Source organism: Bacillus rossius, chromosome 2, assembly GCF_032445375.1.
Source record: "Bacillus rossius redtenbacheri isolate Brsri chromosome 2, Brsri_v3, whole genome shotgun sequence".
Classification (NCBI taxonomy): Eukaryota; Metazoa; Arthropoda; class Insecta; order Phasmatodea; family Bacillidae; genus Bacillus; species Bacillus rossius.
In genome coordinates this window covers 108,824,737-108,851,953 of record NC_086331.1, presented here as the reverse complement: position 1 = coordinate 108,851,953, position 27,217 = coordinate 108,824,737, and the positions used below count along the sequence as shown (strand labels likewise).

The window sequence follows — 27,217 nt, the reverse complement described above, 5'->3', positions numbered from 1 at the left end:
CTATGTAACTTTGTGTATCTCTCTCTAATTCTCTAGCTATATCGCTGTGCATATATATCCTGTCTCTATATCCCTCTATAACTCCTTTATATACCTTTATCTACACATATTTCAAGCATATTTCGATTTAAAAGCTTCACAATTGTCATATGAAACATTCAAGTGAAATAACTTAAATCTACGTAAATTGGAGTTGTCTGCTTGACCATGTCCAATTCATTATCAATTCAGCAATAATTTTCGAGAGATAGTTTTTGAATAATTCGCGTAGCCTTGCGAAGTATAAACTGCGTGTGAAACTCACGGCAGTACTCTAGAGCCACCTACCCTGCTTCCTGCCTGAATGAGAAGGCAGTGCTGAGCCCCAGATGTCTGTACCAGGCGCCTGTTGCCACGCGCATGTTTGTTGGGTTGCATACGTCGTGGGCGCAACTGCAGATTGCGGCGGAACACACGATTGTTAAATTTCTGTGCTGTTCCCATAAACACGTGAGAGGACGACTTAACGTGTCATAGATCAGTTTTTATCTGTTTTAATAACTTTATCTGAGGAGTCAATGCTGAGTGAGGAGTCAATCAATGCTGAGTTTAGTTTTTATTGCGTCCATTGTACGTCCTTCGTGTTTGCCATTAATAAAAAAGTATGATTAAACATTGATAAGTAATTAAATGCGAATACAATCAAATGTTTTCTCTTTCATTGTACGAAATCACCATCGGTTCTGCAGCGTGCGTAGAAGGGCCAGTCAATTCCTTATGCTGCAGTAGCCGTTGAAAACCTCTCGTCAAACACATCATTTTTAGTTGTAGTACGTGATTTTGTAAGAAGTAACTGGAATCTCTTCTGTTAACTTTTTTTTCAATATTATTCAATTATTTGTGATATTTATGTTTTGTGTTGAAAAAAAAGAAGAGCGCGTGTAACTCAGTACACGTGGTAAACGTAACACTTCTTTGGCAATTCAAACCTAGACTCTTTAAGTGCTCTTATTATGTATATATCTTTGGCAACAGAAACTTTGCCAATTTTTTTCGAGTACGTTTGCATTCAAATTCGGCATTGAAATTTTACTCCCGTTGCACCCAACCAGTCGAATTTATTGTTCCAACTTGTCTGTTACCAATTCTTGTTTATGACAGTTTCCCAACATGCGTTCTACGTAGCCAATTAAAAAAAAGTCTGTTCACAGAATATTTATCCACTCGTGCACTGTTACCACTCCAGTAGTTTTTGTGTGTCGTGACACGTGTATGACACGACTACAGAAAGTTTATTGCTTCGTTCCTAAGCGATGAAGGGGAAGGGGACTGGAGTGTTTGTTCCCGAGGACTTGGGACAACCCCGGCCTACGCTACGTGGACCTTAGACGCCCTCCCAGCTGTGGGCGGGGCACGCAGTCCTCCAACGGTTCCCAATTATTTATTTATTTTTTTCGGCCAGGGAACCCTATGGTCGACTTTCCTATTGGCGGAACCCCAACCCTTCAAAGGAAGTTATTTGACAGTAATTGTGCCTGCTTGGTGAGACATTTGTCCAGACTCGCGGAACCCCTGTGGCTCTATACCACACCGCCACGCCGCTCTCCTAGTCACGGCCACAGCCACAGCGCGGTTTCTCTCGGCGGAACCGCTGCGACTGGCCTCCGTGGCCCGGCGCTCGACTGGATCGCAGAGAGATGGGCGAGCAGCTCTGTCGCTATTGTGTTGGAATGCCATTTGTAAAGATTTTTTGAAGTGAAACTTCTAATGCGACTTCCAACAAGGTTGCTTTAAACGTTTAACGCTCCTGGGGAGGGGGAATAGAAAGAGACAGAGCGAGTGTGTGTCATTTCTCTATGTCCACGAGGTCTCGCCGCGTCAATTTTCTCCTTGGGGCGAACCCGTCCGCTTGATTAAATAAACAACTTTTATCGTTGAATGATTTCATGATTTATTTTAGTTTGATTTGATACAATATGATTTCACTATAAACCAATTTCTACCCTATCCTATTTTCATTTCCACATTACCAAGTTTCACTTCTTCCGCACGGAGGGACTCCACGCACTATTTTTTTTTTTACGTATAGAAGTATAAAAAATACGTACATAACAATGCACGATTATAAATTACAAAATTTTGGAAAAATCATGATTTAAGTACTGATATATTTCTACCACTTTAAATCCTGTAAAAGTAACGAAATTTAATACATAAAAGAAGACTATATGAGAAAACAACTGTAATTATTAAAATATTACATTTTATATTAAATAACTCAACATCAATGAAAATGAGATCCATTTGGTGTGAGTGTAACAATCCAATGTATAAAAAAATTTCTTTTAAGAAATTTAAATATCAAGAAATACCACAAGAGTTAAAAATAACATGTTAAAGACATTTAATTTTCTTGTCATGTAACTGATTTTTGAAAGGTTCGCCAGTCTTGTGTAGTGATGGAATTTTTCTTTGCAGCAATAAAATTGTAATGTTTTATAACGTCACTCATCCCAATGAAATTGTAAGGCAATTAAAAAAGTTCCATTAAAGATTCGCATAACGCTTTGAGTGATGGTTGAGAATTGAAATTCAAAGTTCCAGGATATAATTTTTTAGGACCTGGATTAAACCTATCAGAAAAGTTACATTCGTAAAGAAGAGCTGAAGATGTTTCTCAAAATGTGATTGTGCAATTAACACCTTTCAGCTCATTAATTTTTAAAGAAAACATGAAAAAATCTGTAAATTAAAATCATGACAGCAAAATATTTGATTAAAGAACTGAACTAGAAAACAAAATTTATATAGGCATAATTTAGCTAGGGCAAGAAAACTCTAATGCAAGTAATACAAAAATAATTTTAGAAAAAAATAATCCAGACATCTCTCTAAATTATAATATAATTACAGTTGGTTTTTAAACATTTAAGGTATAGTAAAATATTGTAAAAGTGATAAGATCTGAGAGAGAACCTGAACACTTTTTTTAAATTTCGTTTTGTTGGATCTATATTAAACCACTGACTTCGAAGCAAACTTGCATGTACTGCCGTTTAGGGATAAAACTATAGGTACTAGTTTTAAAGATAGTTATTCATAGTCTCCTGGAAATGTAACGTTAACAAATTGCTGTTGTAATTTACGTACATCGCAGAAAGGTGATACAGTATGTGCTATACCTTCGAATTTTGTCACAGTTTTGGCTATTTCCACGAGTTTGTTGTTCCACGTTTCACTTAATAAATAATTCCCTTTGTTTTTCCACATTCCACTTAATAATTCCCCTGCTAGTCAGTGTTCATATTATATATATATTTTATATGTATATGGGCAGCATGTATAGCGTGGAATGAAACACTGTTCGAGGCATTATGTATTGCGTAAATATGACCGTGTCGAGCAGATAAGGACTGACTTACCACTAACTCTTCAGAATATATGGCGGTCTCGTATCTCAAACGTGTTCAAACACTTATCGAGTATACGTTTAGATAAGATTATTACATTGCCATAACTGTCCAACCAGTGAGAATTAATTCAGAGGTACTAAATACACGAGTGTTTCGCCTTGTAAGCTTCGGGTAGAATAGAATGGATTTTTGTCTGCAAAACTTGTTCCTACAATGTCCTCTTAGGTTAAGCATTGTGAATCTGTGTTAAAAATGTATTTAGTTTTGTCTTGGGTAATTTTTATTATACCTTTCTATAGCGGAAAGCATATTCTATATACTATTTCCATACTATTTTATTTCCTGTTCAGTAAATCTAATTTTTACATAAGTATATCTGATCGAATAATGGGTGACAAAAATTAGCACGTTTCATGCGCCTTAAATAACTATCGCTATCGCTCTCTCTCTGGAAATATGTCCTGATGTAATATAAATTCCGACCAAAAATAACCTTTGAAAATATGATGCACACATTTATTCGTTTTTAATTGAACCGTTAACTTTTAACACTTCAGCAGAACAAAAAAAAATTATATCAGTGAAAAATTTATTGATTCTATTGGACCAGCAGTGAACAATCCGGATTAACAGAGCTAAGCCGCCACTGAAAGATGGTCTTGAAAGCTCTGAAGTGCGTGCTGAGTGAGTGTGAACTGGCGAGTCTACAACTAAGTGGGGGTATGGCGAGTAACCGCCAGAGTACCCCAAGTACTGCATCAAGCCTGTACCGCACGATGGAAGGTTTCATACTGGCTCAGCTAGGATCTTCCAGCAAAACTGCTACCCAAGCATCCATGGCAGCAGGGATGGGTGTTAGTGGAAGAAACACGTAGAATTGTGACTAGGCCTAGCTTGGTTGAGTTTTTTTAATGATAATACTTTTTTTGTATTTTACAAACTTGGGTATTACTCGGTTGTCGTATAATGCTGCAAGTGATTCAACTTCCGAGTTTCAAATAAAAATCAAGGAAACTTAAATCTCTTTAAAATAAATTTGCGTTCTTAACACTAGGGGCACACTACCATTTCATTCTGATTGGATAAAATTTCCACCTTCTACAGAACCTTCCACAGAAATTCTAACACGTTCGATTACAAAAACTTCCATGGAAAAACTGCCAGCGCTCTGCTAATTCTTCCATGGAACTATGAATACCAGACAGTTCCTGGTAGTCTACCGCCCGTGAGACACGGCCTGTCTCCTTGCATCGAGATAGTGGGGAGCTTATCTGCCGCACAATCTTGTGTGTTCGTGGAAGTTAAACATTCCGTCAGAGATAGCTGCAAGTGGTTGAAAGACTCTGGGGATCGGAACTGCTTTAACGAGCCCGCAATCTGCACTTGCTGAAAACTGCTGTAACGAGCATTGCTTATTCTTGGGTGGTGGTCGATGGAAGTTATTACTGGCGTGACTTGAAGCGTACGAGTCTTTAGCCAAATTGTTCAGAGCACACTGGTTAGCTGGAGGTCCCCGTAATCTGCGTACAGCCATGTGATGCTGATCTCTACCTGCAGCTATTCATTCCTCGTCACTATTTCATGTATTCTCTTTAGCCACTGGTAATATATTTGTCTTGAAAAGAATAAATATACTGGCTAAAAGAAAGTCTTCATTTCTTGAATTTTGATATCATCTGCTATTTCAAAACTAATCATGCTAAGTATTGTTGAAATTTTCTACCTATCCCCGGTATGCCTTTATTTTCTTTTAGCATTACTTTTAGTCGACTGAGTTTTTCAGCGACTGACATGAAACACAATATAGGGAAATTGAAGGACACCGCCACAGCCAATGGCAAGGAACCATTTGTGGTATAAAGACAGGAAAACAAAAGCTAAACTGAATCAAGTTAGGCATAGCTGGGATTCAAACGAGGGTCCTCGTAAATGAAAATGCCAAGTTCCGCCATTCTGCCGGCGTCTAGCTCTCGGCGCCTCGCGAGCGGTTCATCAGTTCAGAGGTTGGCAGTAGTGTCTCGCAGAAACTGCAACGACTTGGCTTCTGGGCGTCGGCGCTTCTGTGACCACCGCGCGTTTCGGTACACACTGTGGTTAACCATCTTCACAGCAGAAACAATTGTTCCCGTACGATTGAAGTAGGAATATAAGTGAAATCATTTTTATCGCCCGCGCCTATCCCTGTTTCGAACCACACACTGCAAGCCACAAATCAGTCCTTGCAATCTGGAGGTACAGATCCAACTAAATTAATGATGTTGCAGCTCTCGTGCGGAAAGATATACGTTACTGCGTGTGTCAATCCACGTGCGGCAATAACACAATTGGTAACTATGTGCCTGGCTAAACATTTAAGGATTGCAAGGTTAAGAGTGCAATTGGGAGACACGCCGTCTCTACACTTAGATGCGACGGCTCCAACACCGCTCTAGGGTAGGGGGGGGGGGACTATATGTTACGAAATAACTATTCTCATTCGCATAGACTAGGGCTTGAATCTTGTCCCGGCAGTTCTGATTCGTCGCCCCTGCTTTCCCGCGTCTCCTCACGCACTGTCATGGCCGCTTCCCTTCCCAACTCTAGCCGTGATCTTGTTTCTGACGAGACTTGTTGAATAAATAAAAAATAATTTCTGCGTGTTAAAATAAATCTAAGGATGAAAGTATTGAGAAAATGTTATACTGCGGTAGTGGATCGCAACTGAAGATGATGTTTGCTCCCCGACTCGGGAGTTGGGTTCACTTAGCGGCTCACTTGTTTGCAGAGTGCACTGAGCAAGATTGCAAACGGCGGGAGGAAAAGCACGTAGGTGGGTTTCCATCTGCTATCTCGTGCTGCGTCACAGGTGGGACGGGCGATACTTGTCGTTAACTGGGCGAAGAGGCGTTTAGAAGCTGCAATCCTGGCTTGTGAGATCCGCCGGGAGATGATTGTTGTGCGTGGCCGGGCGATGTTGGGGCCGGCATTGTAGATGGCTGACAGTCTTATCGATTTTCAGCGTTAGTTGTTATAGAGGGGGACTCGCGGAGGGGAGAGGCGGCAGGTAGCAGGGAGGGGAAGCTGCATAGAAGGCGGTGACATCGCTGCTCGCCTGCCCAGACGATAGCGGCTCATTGCGGGGCTGCTGTTTCGCGCGCATGGTGTAGACCGACTTTCCGAGAGTAGTAGTAGCAGTAGCTGTAGTGGCAGTAGCGTTTAGCGTACCTCTTCCGCGTCGCCTACTCCAGTCTTGTTCTACCCGGCCTAGCGACTCCATGAACGCAACCATCGCGAAACTTTTGTATGAGAAGAATATTGCCGGCTCTTTCTGCAAAGTTCATGCGTAGCGGATCAATTTTAACAGAACTTTTGAGAACTTTATACAGAACGTATTTTTGCCACGCACAAAATATTTACAGTGATTTTTGTAAAATAAAATTTTTTTACTACGAGTGAACCGTTTTATATTAATATTTTTTTCTAATTGGAAGATGGGCGGTTGTGCTTCGAAAGAAAAGTCGAAAACTGAAAATGAAGTGAAAAAATCTGAATCTGCACAAAAAAGGTAACATTTCTTCTCCCGTAAATATAAAACTTGTCATTTGTGTCTGTTATTCGGTGACTTTAAGTTTATTTTGTGTGCGCCTTGACAAGTTAAATTGCATGAAACATAATGCGTGAGGTTCATAAATGAGTGTACATTTGGTGTGAAGGTAACATTAGTGAATGTAAAGACGATTGCTTTGGAGGATTGCTCGTGCCACTTGAACGAGCAGCCTATGGGCGTAGCTGGTGCACCATGTTAGGAGTGTCGAACAGTGTTTTGGCTGAGCTTTGGCCGGGCTGCACCCTCTGTTGCACTCCAGGGGCTCCTAGTGCACGGCCGGGCTGCACCCTCTGTTGCACTCCAGGGGCTCCTAGTGCACGGCCGGGCTGCACCCTCTGTTGCACTCCAGGGGCTCCTAGTGCACGGCCGGGCTGCACCCTCTGTTGCACTCCAGGGGCTCCTAGTGCACGGCCGGGCTGCACCCTCTGTTGCACTCCAGGGGCTCCTAGTGCACGGCCGGGCTGCACCCTCTGTTGCACTCCAGGGGCTCCTAGTGCACGGCCGGGCTGCACCCTCTGTTGCACTCCAGGGGCTCCTAGTGCACGACCGGGCTGCACCCTCTGTTGCACTCCCGTCTGTGGAGACCCGAGACACGAGTTATTGCGATAGTTATCGATCTAGGTGCCGGTGCAGTTCTCGCACTCTTGCCTGTTGACTGTTGCCGTTGCCTCGGCAGTGTACCACACACGGCTCAGTGACACTTGGCAAGCTACTACACCGTAAAAAAATTCTTAAATTGCATATTCAAAGATATTATAATTTTTAAATTTTTGTCGTTATGTGAAAACTAGTACAATTTGTGTAATTATTTCATAAATGTTTCTAGAAAAACATAGTGCTACAGATTTCGGTTAAAATACACGAATTTTCATCTTCAATCACAATAACAGATTTACATGTGGATGTATAGATTAGATTACACATACTTAGTGTTATGTAAATCAGTGAGTAAGTTTTTCAGTGTACTGTACTTGTAGATACACACGTGTCATTGTAAAAGTACTGAGTTATGGTAATAGTAAATTTACAACTTCAAGGAACTACCAAAAATATATATTTTGCAAATTATACTGGCAAACACCCCCCCCCCCATTTAATTTACATTAGGTTGTGAAGTGGTATTCCCATTTCTTAAAGATTTATTAGTTCATGATGGTAAAGTGGTAAAGACAGTAGGTCGTATATTCGATATCCTCTAATTCACTAGTGTTTACTTAACACAATTGTGATAAAATATAAAATCGCTCAAAACTAGTCTACGAATTGTTCAACACCTATAAGCTACAACATATATATTTTGGCAGCACAAATTCACATGTTCATTGTTAATGTAAATTTACTGAACGATGCAGTTAAATTACGGACAATTGTGGCAAATACACACACACATACTTAAATTGATGTATCACAGAGTAAAAATACATCCAACATGTGACATTTACCATACCACAGCAATTTACAATTCGGTGGTTACTTGAAAGTAAGTGTAAAAGCATCAACAAATGTGGGTGTAAAGTGACGGTAACGACGATGGAGACTTGGCTGCCGCACACACTTTGTGTAAAGTGACGCAATTGTTTGTACAGTGAAGGCACAGTACCGTCTCGTGTCGCTGCTCAGCTGCCGTGGCTGTGGTTCCGTGGTGGTTTGTGTCGGAAAACAGATTAAAATAGACCATGTGGCGAAATGAGCAGTTTTGGTATTTTTCATTAAAATAAATACGATCCAATCAAACCAACTGAAGCAGTTGTACAATAAACACAATTCAAAATTAAAAACCCAATCTTACGCGAAACTACTTAGCAAGTGAGAGAATCGTAAAACATGCCCTGTGTAAGAGCGTTAAGTCACAACACGAAACAAAAACACAAGATTTTTTTTTCCTTAAACGAATAATTATGAACCCCCCCCCCCCCCTCACACACACACACACAATGTAATAGTGGCTCAACTCCACTATTTTCTAAGTCAATCAGTTATTTTAGAAACAAGTAAGTCACTTTTGGCTGTTTTGAAGTCTAGCAAGAATTCAACTTCCATACTACATGTAAGCACAAAGTTTAAACAAAAACATCAGCCCATTACTCAGAGCTGAGATGGCAATGAAAAATCACAATTTATTGCAGATAAAACATAAGTATAAGAGTTAATGTTTCTGCATTTGACAGTTAATACACAATCTAACTCCCATGGCAACTGTCAGGTTGGCAAACCATGAGCTAAGATAGATTTTTTTTTTAAATCCTGGAGTGGGAGGTTATTTGCAGTAAGTTCGTATATAGACTGAAAAATGAGTGACAATGAAGTTAATACTTCCGCTTGATAGTAAGACAGAGAAAGCAAAGAAAAATAAAGGAATGCGATTTTAAATGAAATGGCCAACACGAGTGTCAGACTATTGGCTCTGATGTATTTTTTAAAGAAAAAATTAAACATATAATAAAGATAGGTAAAACTGGCCAGCATAAGTGACAATTACAATGAAGGAATACATAACACTGGTATAATAAATATCTATGCAACAGTTAAAAATTTATTATATATAATTTTTGTACTTGTGAAAACTTAAGGTTTATTGGCTTAACGTTGTTTCTGAAGTAATTTATTCAAGTGTGTTCACTGAACGGTATATATTTTTTTCTGGGATTGCCTTAAGTAGGTATTCATTTGTTCTCATTACTTTATTTGAAATTGAATGAAACACGTTGGATTAAATGAATCCTTGGACTGTCCGGCGCTACAGTGAACAGTGAACTCGAGTGTGCCGAGCTGTTCTGCGAAAGGCGAGGCCAAGCCAGCAGCCCGTAGGCTGACCCGGTGTAATCGACCCTTTGGGTTCTGTGACGGGGAAGCCTTCATTTCACAGACGAGAGCCACACCCGAAGTTCCCCTAAGTTCATGCTAGCTTTTTTTTTTCCGTTCTATCTCATTGTATAAACCGGTGTGGCATTAAATTTTGCGGTCGATTAGGATAGGTTAGCTACATTATAAATTCTTTAAAACATTGTGGATGGTTGGTTATATTAGGTAAGTATAGCTACATTAAAAATACTGTAAAATCATTTTATGGTTGCTTAGAAAATAACTGTTTAATATGTAACTATCCACGGCTAGGAAACCGTTTACATGATTTCACAGTATCTTTAATGTAGCTATCCGAACCAAATCAACCGTCCACAATGTTTTAAAGTATTTATAATGTAGCTAACCTAACCTAATTGACCATTATTAATCATGAGTTACAATGAACAAACCCTCTGTGACGCGCCATTGGAAGCTCGAATCGAATCGCAGACAACGCCTTTGCAGTCGATTAATCATATCCTAATTCGCTTCGGTTCCACCAGACCAGTCCCTTGATATGTGGTTTTGTCAATAACTTCTGTTTTAATAGCCGGATTCACAATGTACGTATCTAAGACTTGGTAATTTGACTCTGTGCTAATTAAAACACTGACGAATGATACGTAATGGACGGTTCCTCAACTTACTTTTACTAAGAAGTTATTGGTTAGTAAAGAAATGTTAAGATTAGTTGGCAACAATATTGCTGTGACGTTAGTTCTGGACAACCCCTAGCTTGTTGGTATCGTTGGTTTACAAATTTTGCAACAATCGCTTGTACCGCAAAACTACATTCAACACAACCGTGTTTTTTTTCCTTCAGTATCTTAACTTTTGATTTTGTCTGTAAGAACGTAATTACTTCAGCATTTGGGATTGCAAAAGTAAAATATTAAGCCTTGACCTATGCAAATTCCTAACGCCATAACATAGCATAAATGCATGGTCTTAAATGAAAATACGCAACACCCTGTCGTTTTGTTTTGATCCGTTGTCAGTAAAACAGAAGATGTGAAAAAAATTCAGACTTTTAGGTTCCAACTTCACTACACGTAGCGCTGTTGTCATACGATTTTACAAATTTGAAATACTTAGTGGAAATCACATTGGAAAGTTCTAACACATGAGTAAATATTTTTGGCTAAAGCCAATTGTGCGTGAAAAATTTTACAAGAAGCATAAATATACTTTGTTACGGTTTGTTAAATGTGTGCTAAAACATGCAAGTGATTTTATTTTTCAGAAATCTTCATAGCCTGTACCATATTTTCATAAATTGTTAGTAATTTAAAAGGTCTACGCATGTACATGTAAATAGTTTGTTTCAATTTTTATACCTTTATCTACTACCCGTTTTTTTTGTCTCGAAATTGCAATATTGGGATAGTAATTAAAATTGGTTAGTTTTTGTTTCGTGTACGTTATTAGACTTGGTTCGAAGATGACATACATTCAAACGTCTTCCTCAAGTTTTGAATGGCAATGTGACCCATTGGTTACTCGTCTTTGCTGAAACAGAGGCAACTCTGTGCAACACACTACACAGACTGCGCGCGCGTCTCGGGGCAACTCCAGGGCTTACGGGAGAGTTGGGATTCCTCCTTGTCTGTACGCTCCCCTCTGGGTTTCTGTGGTCTGCGCATGCGCTGTTGGCGCGCCTTGATGTTTTTAATAAGGTGGCTGCACTGGGCTCCGGCGAGCTTAACATCGTCCGGGGCTACAGCGCGCGTCTGAACGGAGAGGGTAAAATAAAAGAAGGGCGAAATGGAAAGGAGGGGGAGGGATAGAGCGCCAGGGAGGAATTCTTTAGTTCTGCTCTTCTACGCCCGCATTGCGTCTGTGATCCTGTAAATGAATTTGTAAAACTTAACTTATTTATATAATGTATGTTAAACAAAATCACGTTGATTGATGTAAACAACTTATAAAACAACCTGGTAACTTCCCGTATTAATTGGACGGAAATTAGCAGTAGTAAACAGTGGCGAAACATATACTGAGACTGAATTTCCTGTACTTTCAGTAATGTCATTTAGATGTTAGCAAAGTAATTAACTAATGTTTTCTGGTTTTTAAAAAGATAGCTATTGCGCAGATGTACGATCTGAACGTGTGCAAATGATGTATTCTCTCGATGCGCGATTTTTACGCTTGATTGCTTACGTACAAAAATTTGAAGGTTTAAACAACTTGGCGTCCGTTTGGTGGTTTCGAATTTGGTTATTTCGTATTTTGTAAAGATGTTTTGGGGACAACATACGAAAGACCATATTGCTGAGTAAATGATGAGCCTAGTGTAGAATGTGCGAGCATTCAGCGGAAAGAGCCTGTCACTGGACTGCTGGGCGAGATCTGCCGAGGTCAAAACTGTCGCGGTGGTCACTCACGCTTCTGAGCACCGAGTCGGTGGCTCGGTGGCTCGGTGGCTCGGTGGCTCGGTGCCCGCCGCCTGTTGAGCATAGCCGCTCAACCCTGTGATCAAGGCACAGTTGGACTTTTTCATTTATCGCATACCTTTACCTACTGTTGCTTGAACCTTGCTTTTAAGTGACCCTTTTCCGACAGTGTAGAGTTGTCACTGCGCGATTGGCAACGGTAAATTAGCCATTATTGTTACATAGGTATGTTATAGCTGTGTAGCTTTCTGCCTCGGAGCTCATGCAAGGCACAGATCCGGACTATGACGAATCACCTTAATTCTTGAACGTGAATTTGACTTTTCGACCTTGGAACTACACTAAAAACACACTTTAACTGAACAAATATATAAAAAAACTCCGTAACATTCAAAATTATAAAATATTATGTTAGTCCGTTTTGACGGCTGCCATTTTAGATGTCACTATTAATAAATTTCTTCAATTAGGTTTTATGTTCTTTCAACGTGAATCTACAGAAAATTATGAAAATTTGGACTAAAAATTAACATTATTTCTGCAAAAACAGCTGGATGGCGTTTTTAAATGGTTTTTTTTTAATGCTAAAAGTACATAAAAGTAATTTAAACTATGCATGTTTGACTTTTCAATTAAGTCTTGAGATATTGAATCAAGACTGGAACAAAATGAAATAAGTCTCTGACCGATGTTCACATTGGTTTAACACTTCTCTCTCCTACCAACAGCAAAGAATAAAATGCGAACAACTGTTGTCTTAACGGCTGTTCCTGGGAATTTATTACAATAGCAGTCTTGAATTTTGTAATGCCTCAAATTTTCTCAGCATATATTTATTGAATACTTGTAAAATGTCACGCAAGTGTTCAGTTATCACTTTCGTGACTTTTACTGCAGACGTTTGGTCGCGTGAGAGCTCGAACAAATCATCCATGGCAATAGCATGAAGTGGGCATTTACATGACGAATTGCAGTAGAAAATATTAGGGATTATTTTCTAATATAAATTATTACATTTCGTAAAATATTTTGAATGTCCTTCGTCAATATATTTTTCAACTATCTGAAGAATGTATATTAACGTTTCTCAAATTGATGTCGACGGTTCTGCAGCCAGCTATCTTCTTAGTCCGCTTTGGCTCTAGCTCTGCATGTTAGCGCCTCCAGACGCAGGCGATGCTAGTAGCAAACAACTTGTGTTTACCTTCACCTCCCATCTCCACGACGCATGCAAGGTGAGCTGTCGGGCAGAAGGCATGCGTGTAGCTGGGATGTTTCCGCCTGTTGTTCAATCCTGCAGTAGATGATACTTAAGTGTTCATGGCCATCCTGCTTGGAAACAACCACTGCAGTTTGGGCAGCGCCAGCAAATGAATATGCCCCGTAGCATGCTTCTTGGAACTGGGTATAACATTTGGCGCGCATGAACAAATATGTCACCTTTTAAAACACAAGTTCTCATTTCTCTTAGGATAGTTGTCACTGACAAGAAAAAAAATCACTTTTGGTTTTTGGCAGCTGCCGAATTGCGTATGGTTTACGGCTGCATTAGTACCTTCCGGTTCAAAGCCGTCATATTGTACTGCAGTTGCAAACATTGACTTTACGATCCAATCTCTGCGATGTCTCCCAGCGGATATAGTATACTGATTGTACCACGACTATCACTTTATTTTTATTATTTTCTACAGTTTTAAATAGTTTAGTGAGCTTTATTGACCGTGACTGGTATTTGACTCGGACTGTTTTTATTTGTACGCTGCAGATAGCAACTCTCCACACATTAAATTGGTTATTTGCCTTTAATCTCGTTTGAGCATCACGTGTAATCAACGCAAACTTACTTGCTTCGTGTCGGCAGCCTTGAGCTATAAGAGCCCCTGCGAGCCATCTTGCAGCAGACATTGCTTTAGGCGCCTCGGAGATCTATAGGGTGGTTTGCAATAGAATGAGCACTTCCGGTTACTCGGCTATTGTAATAAACTATTGTACGCTTGCCGAAGTTCAAGTTAAATTCAGTGTTATTTTGGAGAAAGCTTTTAAAAAGTTGCTAGCAAGTGATAGGACTGACTTGAACATGGTCACGGCCTCTCAAGGAGATCCCTGGGAGATCCAGGGTTCTTCGCGAGGGGAAACGTGACTGACGTTACCGTGAGCTGGTGGGATTCCTCGTTGCAATGCGACCTTTTAGGTGAAGGATTCAGCAAGAAAGGGTTTTAGGTTGACTTTAACCCATTTTTTACAAATGTTAAGTCACAAACAAATATTTTGATCATAAATGGCAAGGAACTTCAAATGTTGCTATGAATTCATTAAAAAAAATTTCATGGACATAACTCCATTGCTGGATTACATTGGATGTCATATGAAAACCTCAAAGACCACAATATTTTTTCTTGGTTCTTTCCACGGAATTCTCTGTGCTGTCTAGCCATTTTAACATTTAACATAAACAGATTTTGGCTGTTCTCATTGTGTTTAGGTGTTATTTTTGTTCTTTCTTGAGGGTTTTATCTGGTTTTCCTATGACAAACAGTGGAATCCAGCAAATGGTGTTAGTCCATTTCAATTTTTTGATCATATTCTACACTGTAAGAATAATTCAAATAACATGAATTCAGTTAAGGAAGACCTAGATTGCAAAAAGTGAAAATTTCTTGGCATACATTGCATGATTTTGGACATGTCCGTTTTAAACGCCAGATTCAATTTTGCAGAGGAAATGCTAGTCTGCACGTTTAGCGTATTTAGTTCTTGTAGAGAACTGGCATCTACGCTACTGTATTGTTAATCGTTTTATTCACATTTAAAGTGCGGTCATAGTATCGTCCCGATCCCCCATCCTCAAATTGCTTACGCCACTGATCTGTGTTAATAACAATGCGATAGCAAGCTGCTTCGTACGAGACGTGGAACGTGGTAGGCTCTATGGTGTTAACCAGTGAATTGTGTAATAAGTGTTGGTGGGAAGGAAAAGTTGTAGGCCTACTAAAGAGGGATATAGCTAATAAACGCATGTTTTGTAATTTACTTTTGTAATTCACCAGCCAGGTTTACTGAGAAAATAATCAACTAAGATTTATTTGTGGAACCTTCGGAAGAATAAAGATCGCTAGCACATAACAAACAAACAAACAGAGTAGTATCAGCTCTCTGGTTCGGCTGGATTTCGCGAGAGTTGCTGTCACGTGACGTGTATGTTGAGTGTTGGTGTGGGCTATCCCTCTAGCCTCAAAGTGGCATCGTTAACGTGGATAGTTAGGCTTGCCCGCCACACGCAACACGGATTGCATAGCTGGCAGGCACACACTTCTGTTGTAGCTGTTTCTCTTGAATGGTTGTGAGCACGGCGTTTGCCCTGCGTTAGGGCAAATCCCTAGAAGGCAAACTATGTATAACTGAACTGTTCACATAGGTGTTCAACCAATGCACGTATTGTTTAAACATGGTTCATAGCATCGTTGAAACTCTTTATAAACAAAGAGCCATGCAATTTTTTTTTAGTAATATATAACCCAAATGCTAACAGACTGCATATCCTATTTGAAGAAAATATGTCAGGAATTTGTTTTTTCTCAAGCCGTTTGATTAATTTGAATTTAATTGTTGAAAATGTGTTTAAGGGTATGTAGCATTCCGTAATCACTTCATAGGTCATAACACACCTACTTTCTACCACATTGTGAATTGTAATTATCCAGTTATTTTTCTGCAGGCTAAACACGTGTAAGCCTTTTAGAGGATGGTGTTATTCTTCTAGTCGCTATTGCTGTGGAAAATGCGGTGCTATTTTTAGTTGCACTAAAAGTGAGATTGGAAATCATGTCGCCAAGTTTGGGGATAAAATTCCAGTTTCCCAGCTCTGTGTTTATAAAATGTAATCAAAGCAGTTAAATATTTTTCGAAAACAATTATGTTCAAACTAGGAACCCCATTATAACTGCTTATAATTACATAAAATGTATTCTTTATTAAAAAAGCTAAGGTGATTCAAAATTATGACATCAGAGATTTATATAATGTGATGTTAAAATTATGTTCTCTGTTCTGTAAGAATAGTTTTAATATTAAGTAGTATTTAACAGAATTTAATATGGCAAACAATAAAGCCAATATAACTAAGCAAAACAAATTGTGGGAAAAGTTATTATTTTAAATCTTAACTTTATTTATGCATAAGAATTTGAGTGATTAAGACACGTGTACTATGGTTAAGTTGTATATGAAGGGAATTCAAAATGGCCACGCTTTTGGCCACTGTCACTGAAACGATAGCGCCCAATAACCAATCTCCTGAACAATGTCCGAACCTGAGGGTCTCACGAAACTAACATAACTCTGAACTAGTAAGTGTAGAGGCAATATCGTTCTATATGTGTGTTTCAGTGACTCCACCAACATGGTCGACGCGGCTGTGCTGGAGAAGCTAGAAGCTGGTTATGCCAAGCTTGCTGCTTCGGACAGCAAATCACTGCTGAAGAAGTATCTTACCAAAGAAGTATTCGACAACCTCAAGACCAAGAAAACTTCTTTTGGTTCCACTCTCTTGGACTGTATTCAGTCAGGTGAGTGTGATCAAAGCCTCTGTGCTAATAAGTGTGAATTTTGTAGCATTTTCAAATAGCATGTATCTGTGCTTGTGCGCTGGGCTAAGATAGACGACACAGTGAGAAGAAACCCAAACTGGATTCCTGTTGTCATATACCTTAGCTGTGTTAGTGCGAAGATCATTTCAAATGTTAAGTCATAGTCTCAGGTTAATTTTTATGACCCAGGCCCTAGATAGGCCTCATTTCCTTTCCGGTAAAAGTTCCGTATCACTTATCCAAGTCTATCACTTGATTCGAATGGCATGATCCTCAATACATAGATCCTGTTCATGATACTTGCTGTTTTAATTTATATCATTGAAAGTTTCTGAGTGTAACAAATTTGGATGTAACAATTATGATCGTATCATCAGATCAAACAATCAGAAAACTATTTTTTTTTACTTCCTAGCATGGTTTGTATTGCAATATTATGATGCCCTGGATCTTTCGACGTACTAAATTAAAACAGCAAGCATCATGTACTACCACAGGATCAATCATACAGGAAAGTGCCATCAGGATCAAGGGATCAACTTGGATACGTGAAACGGAGTAATTGCCCCTTTTCTAATGACAACGGAAACTAAGATTCTCGGTTATAAAGCTGGAAATCTTCCCTCCTGCCATTAACTCAGTATCAATAACTACTTGCTGAAACTGCGAGACCTCTCGCCCTCCAGTGGCTTCAGCGGAGCACAGTTCCCAACTCTTTGCAACCTTGGAATATAAAGGAATGTTCCTCTTTGTTAGCTGCTGACAGTTGAAAGAGGAACGCAGTCATGTTCAAGGAACCTGCAGTAACAAATATTTTTAAAATGCTATTAAATGTGTTTGTTTGCAGAATGTTTAAACGATGTGGGTTTTATTTGACCAAAGACATTGACGGATGCCAGACTCTCTAACGATCTGGGTCTGTAGAACTTTTGTTCTGTGTAGATGACTCGAGAATTTGTGAGAAATATGAATATATTTATTTATTCACTACACAATTTTGCCAACTTAAGCTAAATTGGGTGAGCCGATTTGCTGTTTGCCCAGGGTGGGCATGGGTTCAGTAATTCAGATTGTTTAAGAATATTTCTAGGAATTCGATGTGAATTCATAAGAAAACGTACTGCCCTTGTTAACTATATAACACTATTTCTGAACGATGAAGATACATGCTGCTAAAATAGAAAAGTTCGCGCCTATAACACAAACCATCTGTACCTAAGTGCGTGTCACTCCTCTGACTTGTCAATTGAAAAACAATGTTCTTGAACCTTGTCCTGCGAGTAGCAGCTGACGTTATCTTGTTCGCAGGCCTCGAGAATTTGGACTCGGGAGTGGGGATCTACGCTCCAGATGCCGAATCGTACACCGTATTCGCTGACCTGTTCGACCCAATCATCGAGGACTACCACGGTGGCTTCAAGAAGACTGACAAGCACCCGCCGAAGGACTGGGGCGATGTTGACTCCATGGGCAACCTGGACCCCACTGTTAGTCCAAGAGTTAAACTTTCGAATCCCCAAAACTACCTTAATGAAAGATCTTGGAATCTTCCAAGACTAGTTATTTTTTCATAAGCATGCTAACTGTCTATATCCCACTACCCGAAGAACCTTGGCCCTTATAAAATTCATCACTTTTTATACTACTAATTAAGATTCTATTCTTTCCCTCTATTTTTCTTTAATTAGACATAAATTAGAAAGCATTGGAAATAAAATACTTTAATTAATTTAAAGAGATTCCCTTATTCTATCCTTACACCTCTCTCTGTTGGTAGAGACTATATTGATGCACTCTTTATTCAAAATTGTTAAAACACTAAAATTCAATGTAAGTTTATCCTTGACAATTCTGGTTTGTGAGTATCAGGATTCAATAGTTGGTTTAAGATCTACTTTATGCACAGTTAGTACTAAAAATGACCTTATCTACAGAATTATTTCTAATTACAATAAATTAGATTTGTAAATCTATTGGATGAATAAATTAATATTTCTAATTTTGAAGTCATGCATCAAGTAAATGCTTTAGTTAATAACTTAATAAATAGTTAAAACGGAGATTTGTACTCATTTATTTTTTGTTCATTTTATGTTGTATGTAATTAATAATATTTGTAGTGTTACATTTGTTTGGTTGTTGTATTTGTTGTCACCGCTAATATGTGGTACTCTTGCATTTGTGTTGGCCATGTGCGGTTATCTTACCTGCTAAGGTGCCAACGGGAGTGGGAGTCCACATGTTTGTGGTGATAACTTTGTGTTTGTCTAGTATATTTTTCGTGCCCACCATCTGTCTTAACGGCTGTCGGTGGTCATATCACAATTTTAAATAAGTAGTAAACTAAGAATATTCTCATGAAAATGTCTCTGCTGAGTTCAGTATACTTGGAAAGTGATGTCATTAGTCGGAAACAACTCAAATGGGCAACTTGGACAAGTAAGCAGTCAAGAAGTGTGGTAAAAGGACCATTCCAGAATAATTCTGGAAAATAGTGTGATAATATGGAAAACTTAAATCAGGGTTTATGGAGTGGGACTGTGTTCATTGTACCCTGAGCATCCTTCTCAAATTACCTCGCTCTCAATGAGAATAAATCTTAAATTAAATCCCAGATTGGCCACAGTTAAAATCCACAGAATTCCTTTGGCTGAATTCTAACAATTTTCCAGGTTGCCTGAATGCTAAAACTTTAAGAATGTTCTTAAAGTAATACTTTAGTATATTACAGTAGGGTACTTACAGTATTTTAGCAGTACATTCATTAATAACCTCCCAAGCAAAAAGTTCATTAGCTCTCAATTTAACGGGATGTATAAGTATAACTGATGCATTAAGCTAATAATCGCAATATTACTATTTATTGATTCAATAAAAGCGTTATGTTACCAGTGAGATGATTGCAAGGACATCATGAAAGCCTCAGCTCAACATAAAGAGCTGAGAAATGCTGTGAAGTGCGCAATGGTCTCTGCAGGGGGAGTACATCATATCCACTCGAGTGCGCTGCGGCCGCTCCATGGAGGGCTACCCCTTCAACCCCTGCTTGACCGAGGCTCAGTACAAGGAGATGGAGGACAAGGTGTCCAGCACCCTCTCTGGTCTCGAGGGTGAGCTGAAAGGAAAGTTCTATCCTCTGACCGGGATGGACAAGGCCACCCAGCAGAAACTCATCGATGACCACTTCTTGTTCAAGGAGGGTGACAGATTTCTGCAGGTAAGTGTTTTTTTTAGCATTTTAACAATCCAGACCTCCGGCTAGCTCAAAATTGGTTTAGATTGCCCATGCTTAAAATTATAGTTGCCAAACAATGTCCCAAAAATGTTGAACAGCACGGCCCAGCATGGCCCAAGCCACAGGCGTGAAATTAGTCTTTAACTTTATTAGTATATTAACTTTGGTGAACATGCCACTCAACACACCTACTTTGATGCCCAAGTAACTACAAACTTCCATGGCCTTTGCGCTCTAAAAGGGCCAGTTTTGCCCATGTGACAAATTTCCGACCAATCTCAAAAAACAAACATACATCAGCCAATCACAGACAAATAGGAACAGTATCTACATAAACTCTTTGTCTTTCCCACCCTTGTAAAATTCACACAATTGTCGCTTCTCTCTTTTATCCTGACTCCCTTGTTGAGATTTCCTGCTTTCATTCTAAAACCACACCAAATAATTTTGAAAGAAATATGTGAAAGCACACGATCTTAAATGAGTGAACAAAAATAGGTTAAAATAACTTGAGCGACTATCACAATAAATTACCTAAACAATCAGAAATATTAAAAATGGTGAATTAACGATATGTTCATAAAACATTGCAAATGCACAAACCCTTTTTAAAAGAACAATTAGCAGTTATTTACATCATAACAGAAAACCTAAAAATACATAATTTCAAATTATAAAAACATAGTAAATTTTAAATGAAGTCATTTACAAAGTGGGGAAGCAGTGGCGTGGGTTGTTGCAGCTCGATGAAAAGTGTCTGAATTTGCAGTGTGAAGGCTTTGAAACAAAATTTTCTTTTAAAATTTGGTTTGTTTCATATTTTATGTATTGTGAAGAAAAAAAAGGAAATATTTATTCCTCTTGCATTTTGCCACCCCAAGACTGAAAAACCCAAAAGCTGTTTATTTTAGAGAATTCTGCACACCTGTATCTGCACATGGTACTTAATTAAAAAGATTTTAAGGTTTCATAAAAATTTACTCATCTAATCTTGTTTCATATTTTATCAACTCCTTTAAAACTTTCATAGTAGGCGAAGGAAAACTCAAATAATTCATCTTATAATAGAGGCAGAAATTAAGACAAAAAAAATAGTCTTTGATTTGTTGTCTACTTAATTAGTTTTAAAATCTACATATTAGTCAGCCAGCCAGCATTAAAACTGCTGGAAACACCCACCAGATAAGCGATGGTCAAATGTCACTGCTTTTAACTTGGTCAACCTGCTGCTCAAGCAGTGTGATCAATTTGTTGCTGAATCTGTAGTTATTATTTAACGGTACCAGCCTAAATTTTTGCCTTTGTGCTGTCTAGTTACATTAAAAAAAAACCTCTGTATTTAATTATTGGAAGTTTAAAAGTTTAATTTCAGCATTGGTAAAGTCCATCTATTGGCTCCATTGGTGAGAACCCCACAAACTGCTTGGTATGGTTCTTAACTGATTCAGGAATAGTATGTTTGAAAAATATCACACTTTGGATTGTTACTTCACTTACTTAAGTAATTATAATAATTGACACACATGCATTAATCATTTTGATCTGCCATGACTGATTTGAAATATTACCAAGAATTGTCATTGTCTTTTGAATTGTTTAGAGTTGCTTAAAAGTATGACACATGCCCACACTCAACAGTTCCATTTGTTTTTGGTGTAGGCCTATCACTGCATGTTTTATTTGCTTAAAGAAATGTTTATATTTTAGTCTGAGCTGTGACGATTTTATTTAGGCATTTCAACAGATATATTTACCCTGCAAAAGAAGGATTTAAGTTATGTATGACCAACTTTATTTCAGGCTGCCAATGCATGCCGCTTCTGGCCAACTGGTCGTGGAATTTACCACAATGATGCCAAGACCTTCCTGGTTTGGTGCAATGAAGAGGACCACTTGAGACTTATTTCAATGCAGCAGGGAGGCGATTTGGGACAGGTAAATTACTAGAAAGTTTCAACAAAATCACTTTATAGTAAAAAGTATAATAACCTGTAATTCTTTAAAGTGAAATTATTTCAGTATATGTGTAAAGGAAAAATGAAAAAAAGTATTGCATAGGGAGCAACTAGAAAAGTTATAAAATTATATTAGTAAGTTTCACATAGTACCAACTTTAATATTTTTAAGGTGCTCATTTAAAACCTTTTTCACACCCATAATAGAAATGTCAATGGCTCACTCCATAATTGAAAACTTAACTGCCCATGTGCACACAAATCGTATTTTGGAGAAAAAAAAAATTCATGTCACAGTTGAAGTGCCAGATGAATTTGGTTCAAAAGGATTTGGGTTCAAAACCCTGGCAACGTATAGATGTGTTGATTTTTAAATTTTTAGTAAAGTTTGATTTAGTTACTAAGCCAATCTCCGTTTCTCATCCAAGTTAGCAGGGGCCACGGTGACTCAGTAGCAAGATACTTGCCTTGCACCAAGGCGTTCCCGGTTTATTCTTGGCAGGGTCAAACCCGTATTTCACTAGTGGAACAGTCGGGTGTTGCTGTGACCTCGTGGGTTTTTTGGGGTGCTCCTAAAATTCCTACTGATGCATTCCATCACCTCACTTAACACTCATTCATCTGTAGTGAAATAATATCAGACATTACATTCTAATAACATTTAATTCTTTTAATTAGTCTACAGGCATCAAAGCCAACCAAAATAAAAAATAATAAATACAAATCACTATAGCTGACACAATTGTGGCACATTCTGTAAAAGTTATTTTAAACACTTCGAGGCTATATCCATTAGTCTGAATTACATCCAGTGTTTAGTAGTTAAAATTCTGTGTGCATTTATAACTGAATAAAAAATAATTCATTTTCTTCTTCAAGGTTTACCGTCGTCTTGTGACAGCTGTGAATGACATTGAGAAACGCATTCCATTTTCTCATCACGACCGCCTGGGATTCCTGACCTTCTGCCCCTCCAACCTGGGCACGACGGTGCGTGCTTCGGTCCACATCAAGGTGCCGAAACTGGCAGCCAATCGCCAGAAGCTTGAGGAGGTTGCTTCAAAGTTCAATTTGCAGGTGAGGGCTGTGCAAACTCATCCCAGCAAAACCATTTGCATATTCGTTAAATTTACCATCAAATTACCTAGTTAAAAAAAAAAACTCATAAAATAATCCTGAAGATTTACACACAAACATGATTAAGAAAATTACTTCTTCGTTGCTAGTGTTGTTTCCTGTAATGTACCACTTAATATTATGCATAGCCTAAATAGGTTTAAAAAACCATTAACGAATTTCTGAATATTTTTGTTGCATTTAACTACTGTGTACTTTACCTCCTACATAACCAACCTGTAACTGACACCTAATTAGATTTTGCTATACAGTTAATGTCCAATCCTGAATAACATTAATTGCTTTCTTGACAGCTGAAATTATGTATTTGAAAAGAAGCCAATGAATAGTGGAAAAAAAAAAAATCCAACAGTCAGCATGGCAATAAATGATTTATTTATTACCATCGATACAAAATTAGATTTTTGATTTAAATGAGAGCATTAAATGATGGAAAACGAAGTAAAAATATTTCCTAAAAGGACATGTTCATTTATAATCTAGTATATTTCTTGTCATACTGTGTTACGACAACCTGATAGATTATTATTTGTTATGAATATATTTTTAACCAATACGTTGGGTGGTTTGTGGCATTGTTTCTAGCAATGTGCCTTTTCTTTAAATGTTAGGATTTATCATGCCTCAGAGCTCGGAATTTTTTCATTGCATTATTCAAATGTATGAAAATTTATTTTAATAAAACTAAATCCTGAATCTGGCAATATGCTTAACACACACAAATTTGAAATGCACAGAAATGTAGCTTGTTTTAGCGAGTAAAATTTTGCTTCGGTACTTTGTTTTCTTTAAGCCTTCCATTTACACAAACTGGCTAGATCTGCAGTTAGCAGTGTTAGTCACACGTACTAATGATTAGACACTAAAAAAGAATCTGGGTGGGGGAGAGGGGCAACTCACACTTGGAAAGAAGCTCCTGAGGTACAATATGTCAGGTTGTCAGAGATCGTAATATTTTAACCTTCTTTATGAATAAGAATAAAATAGCAGAAGAAATGAGAGATGAAGTAAATGTATGATTTGTGGAATAAAACTAGTCAATATTACACATGAGGAGCACCTTAAAGTTAATTTTTTAATGAACAATTACTCACAATTGAACTCACATGAATCGTAACACACCCCGTGTTTGTAAATGTTCAGACCTGCTGGCTTATGGTCAAACTGAAACATGCCTACATTTAAACACTTAATAGATTTTGTTGGATTCCAAAATAATTTTTTTAAGTTCCATAAATGATTACTCTCAATCTAGAGACCGCAAACTTTGATTCTCTTGCATAAATAAAAATTTGAAAATAGTTTTTCGTAAATCAAACACTGAACATAGCTTTCATTCTAAGATAAGGAAATATTTACATGACAAAGTCTGCAGAAAATAACTACTTTATTGGCTCAAACAAAATGGATAGTTCATCACTCTGAAACAATATCTTCTGATATAAAATCTCATGGATATTGTCAACTAATGGTACAAATGGCAGGGAGACCATTGTTTTTCTGGCATGGCTACCAACTAAGGCTCCAGTTAGGTCCACGCTGCAGCCCGTGGTAAAATACTTAATGAAAAAACAATGTCCATAAAAATTTTAGAGCACATGTGTTAAATTCTCCGCAACTCAAGTTTAAAATCTTGATGAGCCACTACTCAAAACACCACCACTCCCATTGACTTCCAAGTGATAACTAAACAATGGCAACTGATGAGCTTGCTCTCTTCCTTCCTTGCTAGGGGAAAGCAAATTTGTGGGCCATTCACAAAGCACCTTTAAATATCAGCCAATCACAAGTTGAAAAACACGGATGTCTGCATACATACAACTGGGGCCTTCTCGTCTCTTTTAACACATGGTTGAAAATTTAAACCAAATTAAATATTGTAACACATTTATATCACAATAACACCTAAAATGGAAAAACATTGGTTTACATTATACTAAAACACCTAACCACATATTTAGTTTGGTAATAAAGCATAATAATTCTTAAACATAATTTTTCTAAATTGTTTGCTATGAGGTTTTGAACATAATGCAGACACTAAAAACATGTTTAGCTACAGAAGTCATGCACAATCTTATGTTTATATACACATAAGCATTTATTAATTGTGGACATTTGTGTACGCAAAATAAAATTATTAAAATAAGTCTCTGAGCTAGGAACTATTTTCTACAATTAAATATTAACTAAAATGTTTTCACTGAATGCTCTGAAACATTTACTTGACTACCATCTTGAAGATGCATGTATATATTTCAATACTTAACCTAATTACAAATTGAAATTTGTTCTAAAACTGTTAGTAATATTGAGTAAAACTTATACATGAAACAAAACATTTCTATATACATGTAATTCAATTCTTGAAACAACAATCATGTGTAGTTTTCACAATGAGTTTGTTCCAGATTAATTCAGGAAATTTGTGCTTAAGCAGACTTTGGAAGTTTGATGTATTATTTTCATGCATTTGTGTGTCAAAAAATTTAGGCTCTGAGATGCTTCATACATCTGCCTGTTTTTTTTTTTATAAAACCCATCAAAACTATTGAATCACACAAGTTTCAACATTATTCATTTCACAAAATGTGTTTACAGCAAATAGTTCACGGTTTACAATATGATCAGTTTTCTGGGCTTAGTTCCAGCATTTGCATTTTGCCAGACTAAGTTTTTCACAAGTGTTCAGTTTCAATTTTACAATTACCCTATCATAATTTGATAAATAGGGCATTACCCGGAGCAAGTAGGATTTAAACCAGATAGTTAAATGCAGGAAATCAAAGTAAAAAAAAAATCCCAGAAGGAATACCACTAAATTCCCCCATCATCACCATTATATAACTTATTTCCTGTCACAAATGTTTTATTAGATGTTTTTTTTTTCATTGATACTCTTGGTGAACCAGAACTGTACTTGAGAATATAAAAATTGGATAACTAATTGCAATAAAGAGCTTTGTGTCCGAGGGCCGTTTTTTTTTTGAACTCCGAAAGGCTATATAAAAAAGGAAATTTACGTAACATAGTAATTCTACCACCATAAGTACAGTAGGGTCTTACTTATTTTACATGCTTTATATTAGCTTCACCTGTATGTTTGTCTGTCCGTCTGTAACTCTGTCTGTCCGTCTGTAACTCTTTCGACTAAGAGTGAGTGACTCATCACAGTAAAATGTCCCACCCATTTCATTACGTTCGTTAGCCGAGCGGTCTAAGGCGCGCGACTTCTGTGACGTCAGCTTTCGGATTCAAAGATTGTGGGTTCTACTCCCGGCCACGCCGAAAAAAATTTTTTTTTTTTTTTCCCCGGTAAATTCTAATATTATATCCATACATCTAACTGCAAATGATTCGTAGAGACTTTACCATTTCTTTGTGACGTTGCAACTCCAAATAGTTATCTCAGATGGTAATAGGTAGTGTCGGTAACTCATTTCCCTATGATAATTATACATAAATATAGTTTAAAAAACTAAAAAAACATGCTTTTAAAGAATATCAAACTAAAAAGTTAAAAATAAATATAGTTTAAAAAACTAAAAAACATGCTTTTAAAGAATATCAAACTAAAAAGTTAAAAATAAATATAGTTAAAAAAACTAAAGAAACTTGCTTTTAAAGATTATCAAACTAAAAAGTAAAAAATAATTTTAAAATTAAATTTATGACAATAGTATATAAGCAATACTAGTATAAATGAGAAAAAAGCATGGGGCGCTTAATATTCAAAAAATATGGCACAAAGCGCCTCAAGCTTTTTTCTCATTTATACTAGTATTGCTTATATACTATTGTCATAAATTTAATTTTAAAATTATTTTTTTCATTTTAGTTTGATAATCTTTAAAAGCATGTTTCTTTAGTTTTTTTAACTATATTTATTAATACATAAAAGCCAAAACTATCGAGGCATTTGTCATATCGTAACACAAGCTTATCTATGCATGTTTCGAAGAAATTAGCCGCCAGTGAATAGAGATAACAGGACAAGTGCCTTGATCTCCCGCTCCCTCACGACACCACTGTGAGGCGGGTGGATTAATCGCGCGGCGCACTGGCTCCCGCGTCAAGAATTATCGC

General features: G+C 37.7%; 1 protein-coding gene across 2 annotated transcripts in view; it reads left to right on the top strand.

Annotated features, from left to right (window-relative positions):
- The window catches only part of LOC134529597 (arginine kinase), a 58,553-nt gene that overhangs the window by 30,266 nt on the left and 1,070 nt on the right, over window positions 1–27,217 (top strand). The window contains exons 1-6 of one of the 2 annotated variants that reach the window (XM_063363866.1): window positions 337–6,936; window positions 16,605–16,783; window positions 18,113–18,291; window positions 19,782–20,021; window positions 21,840–21,974; window positions 22,874–23,071. In XM_063363866.1, the coding sequence (XP_063219936.1) occupies window positions 6,863–6,936; window positions 16,605–16,783; window positions 18,113–18,291; window positions 19,782–20,021; window positions 21,840–21,974; window positions 22,874–23,071 (1,005 nt within the window). In that variant the 5' untranslated portion in view covers window positions 337–6,862. Of the gene's footprint in view, window positions 1–336; window positions 6,937–16,604; window positions 16,784–18,112; window positions 18,292–19,781; window positions 20,022–21,839; window positions 21,975–22,873; window positions 23,072–27,217 lie in introns of those variants that run through there. The other variant, XM_063363867.1, reaches the window with a different exon arrangement.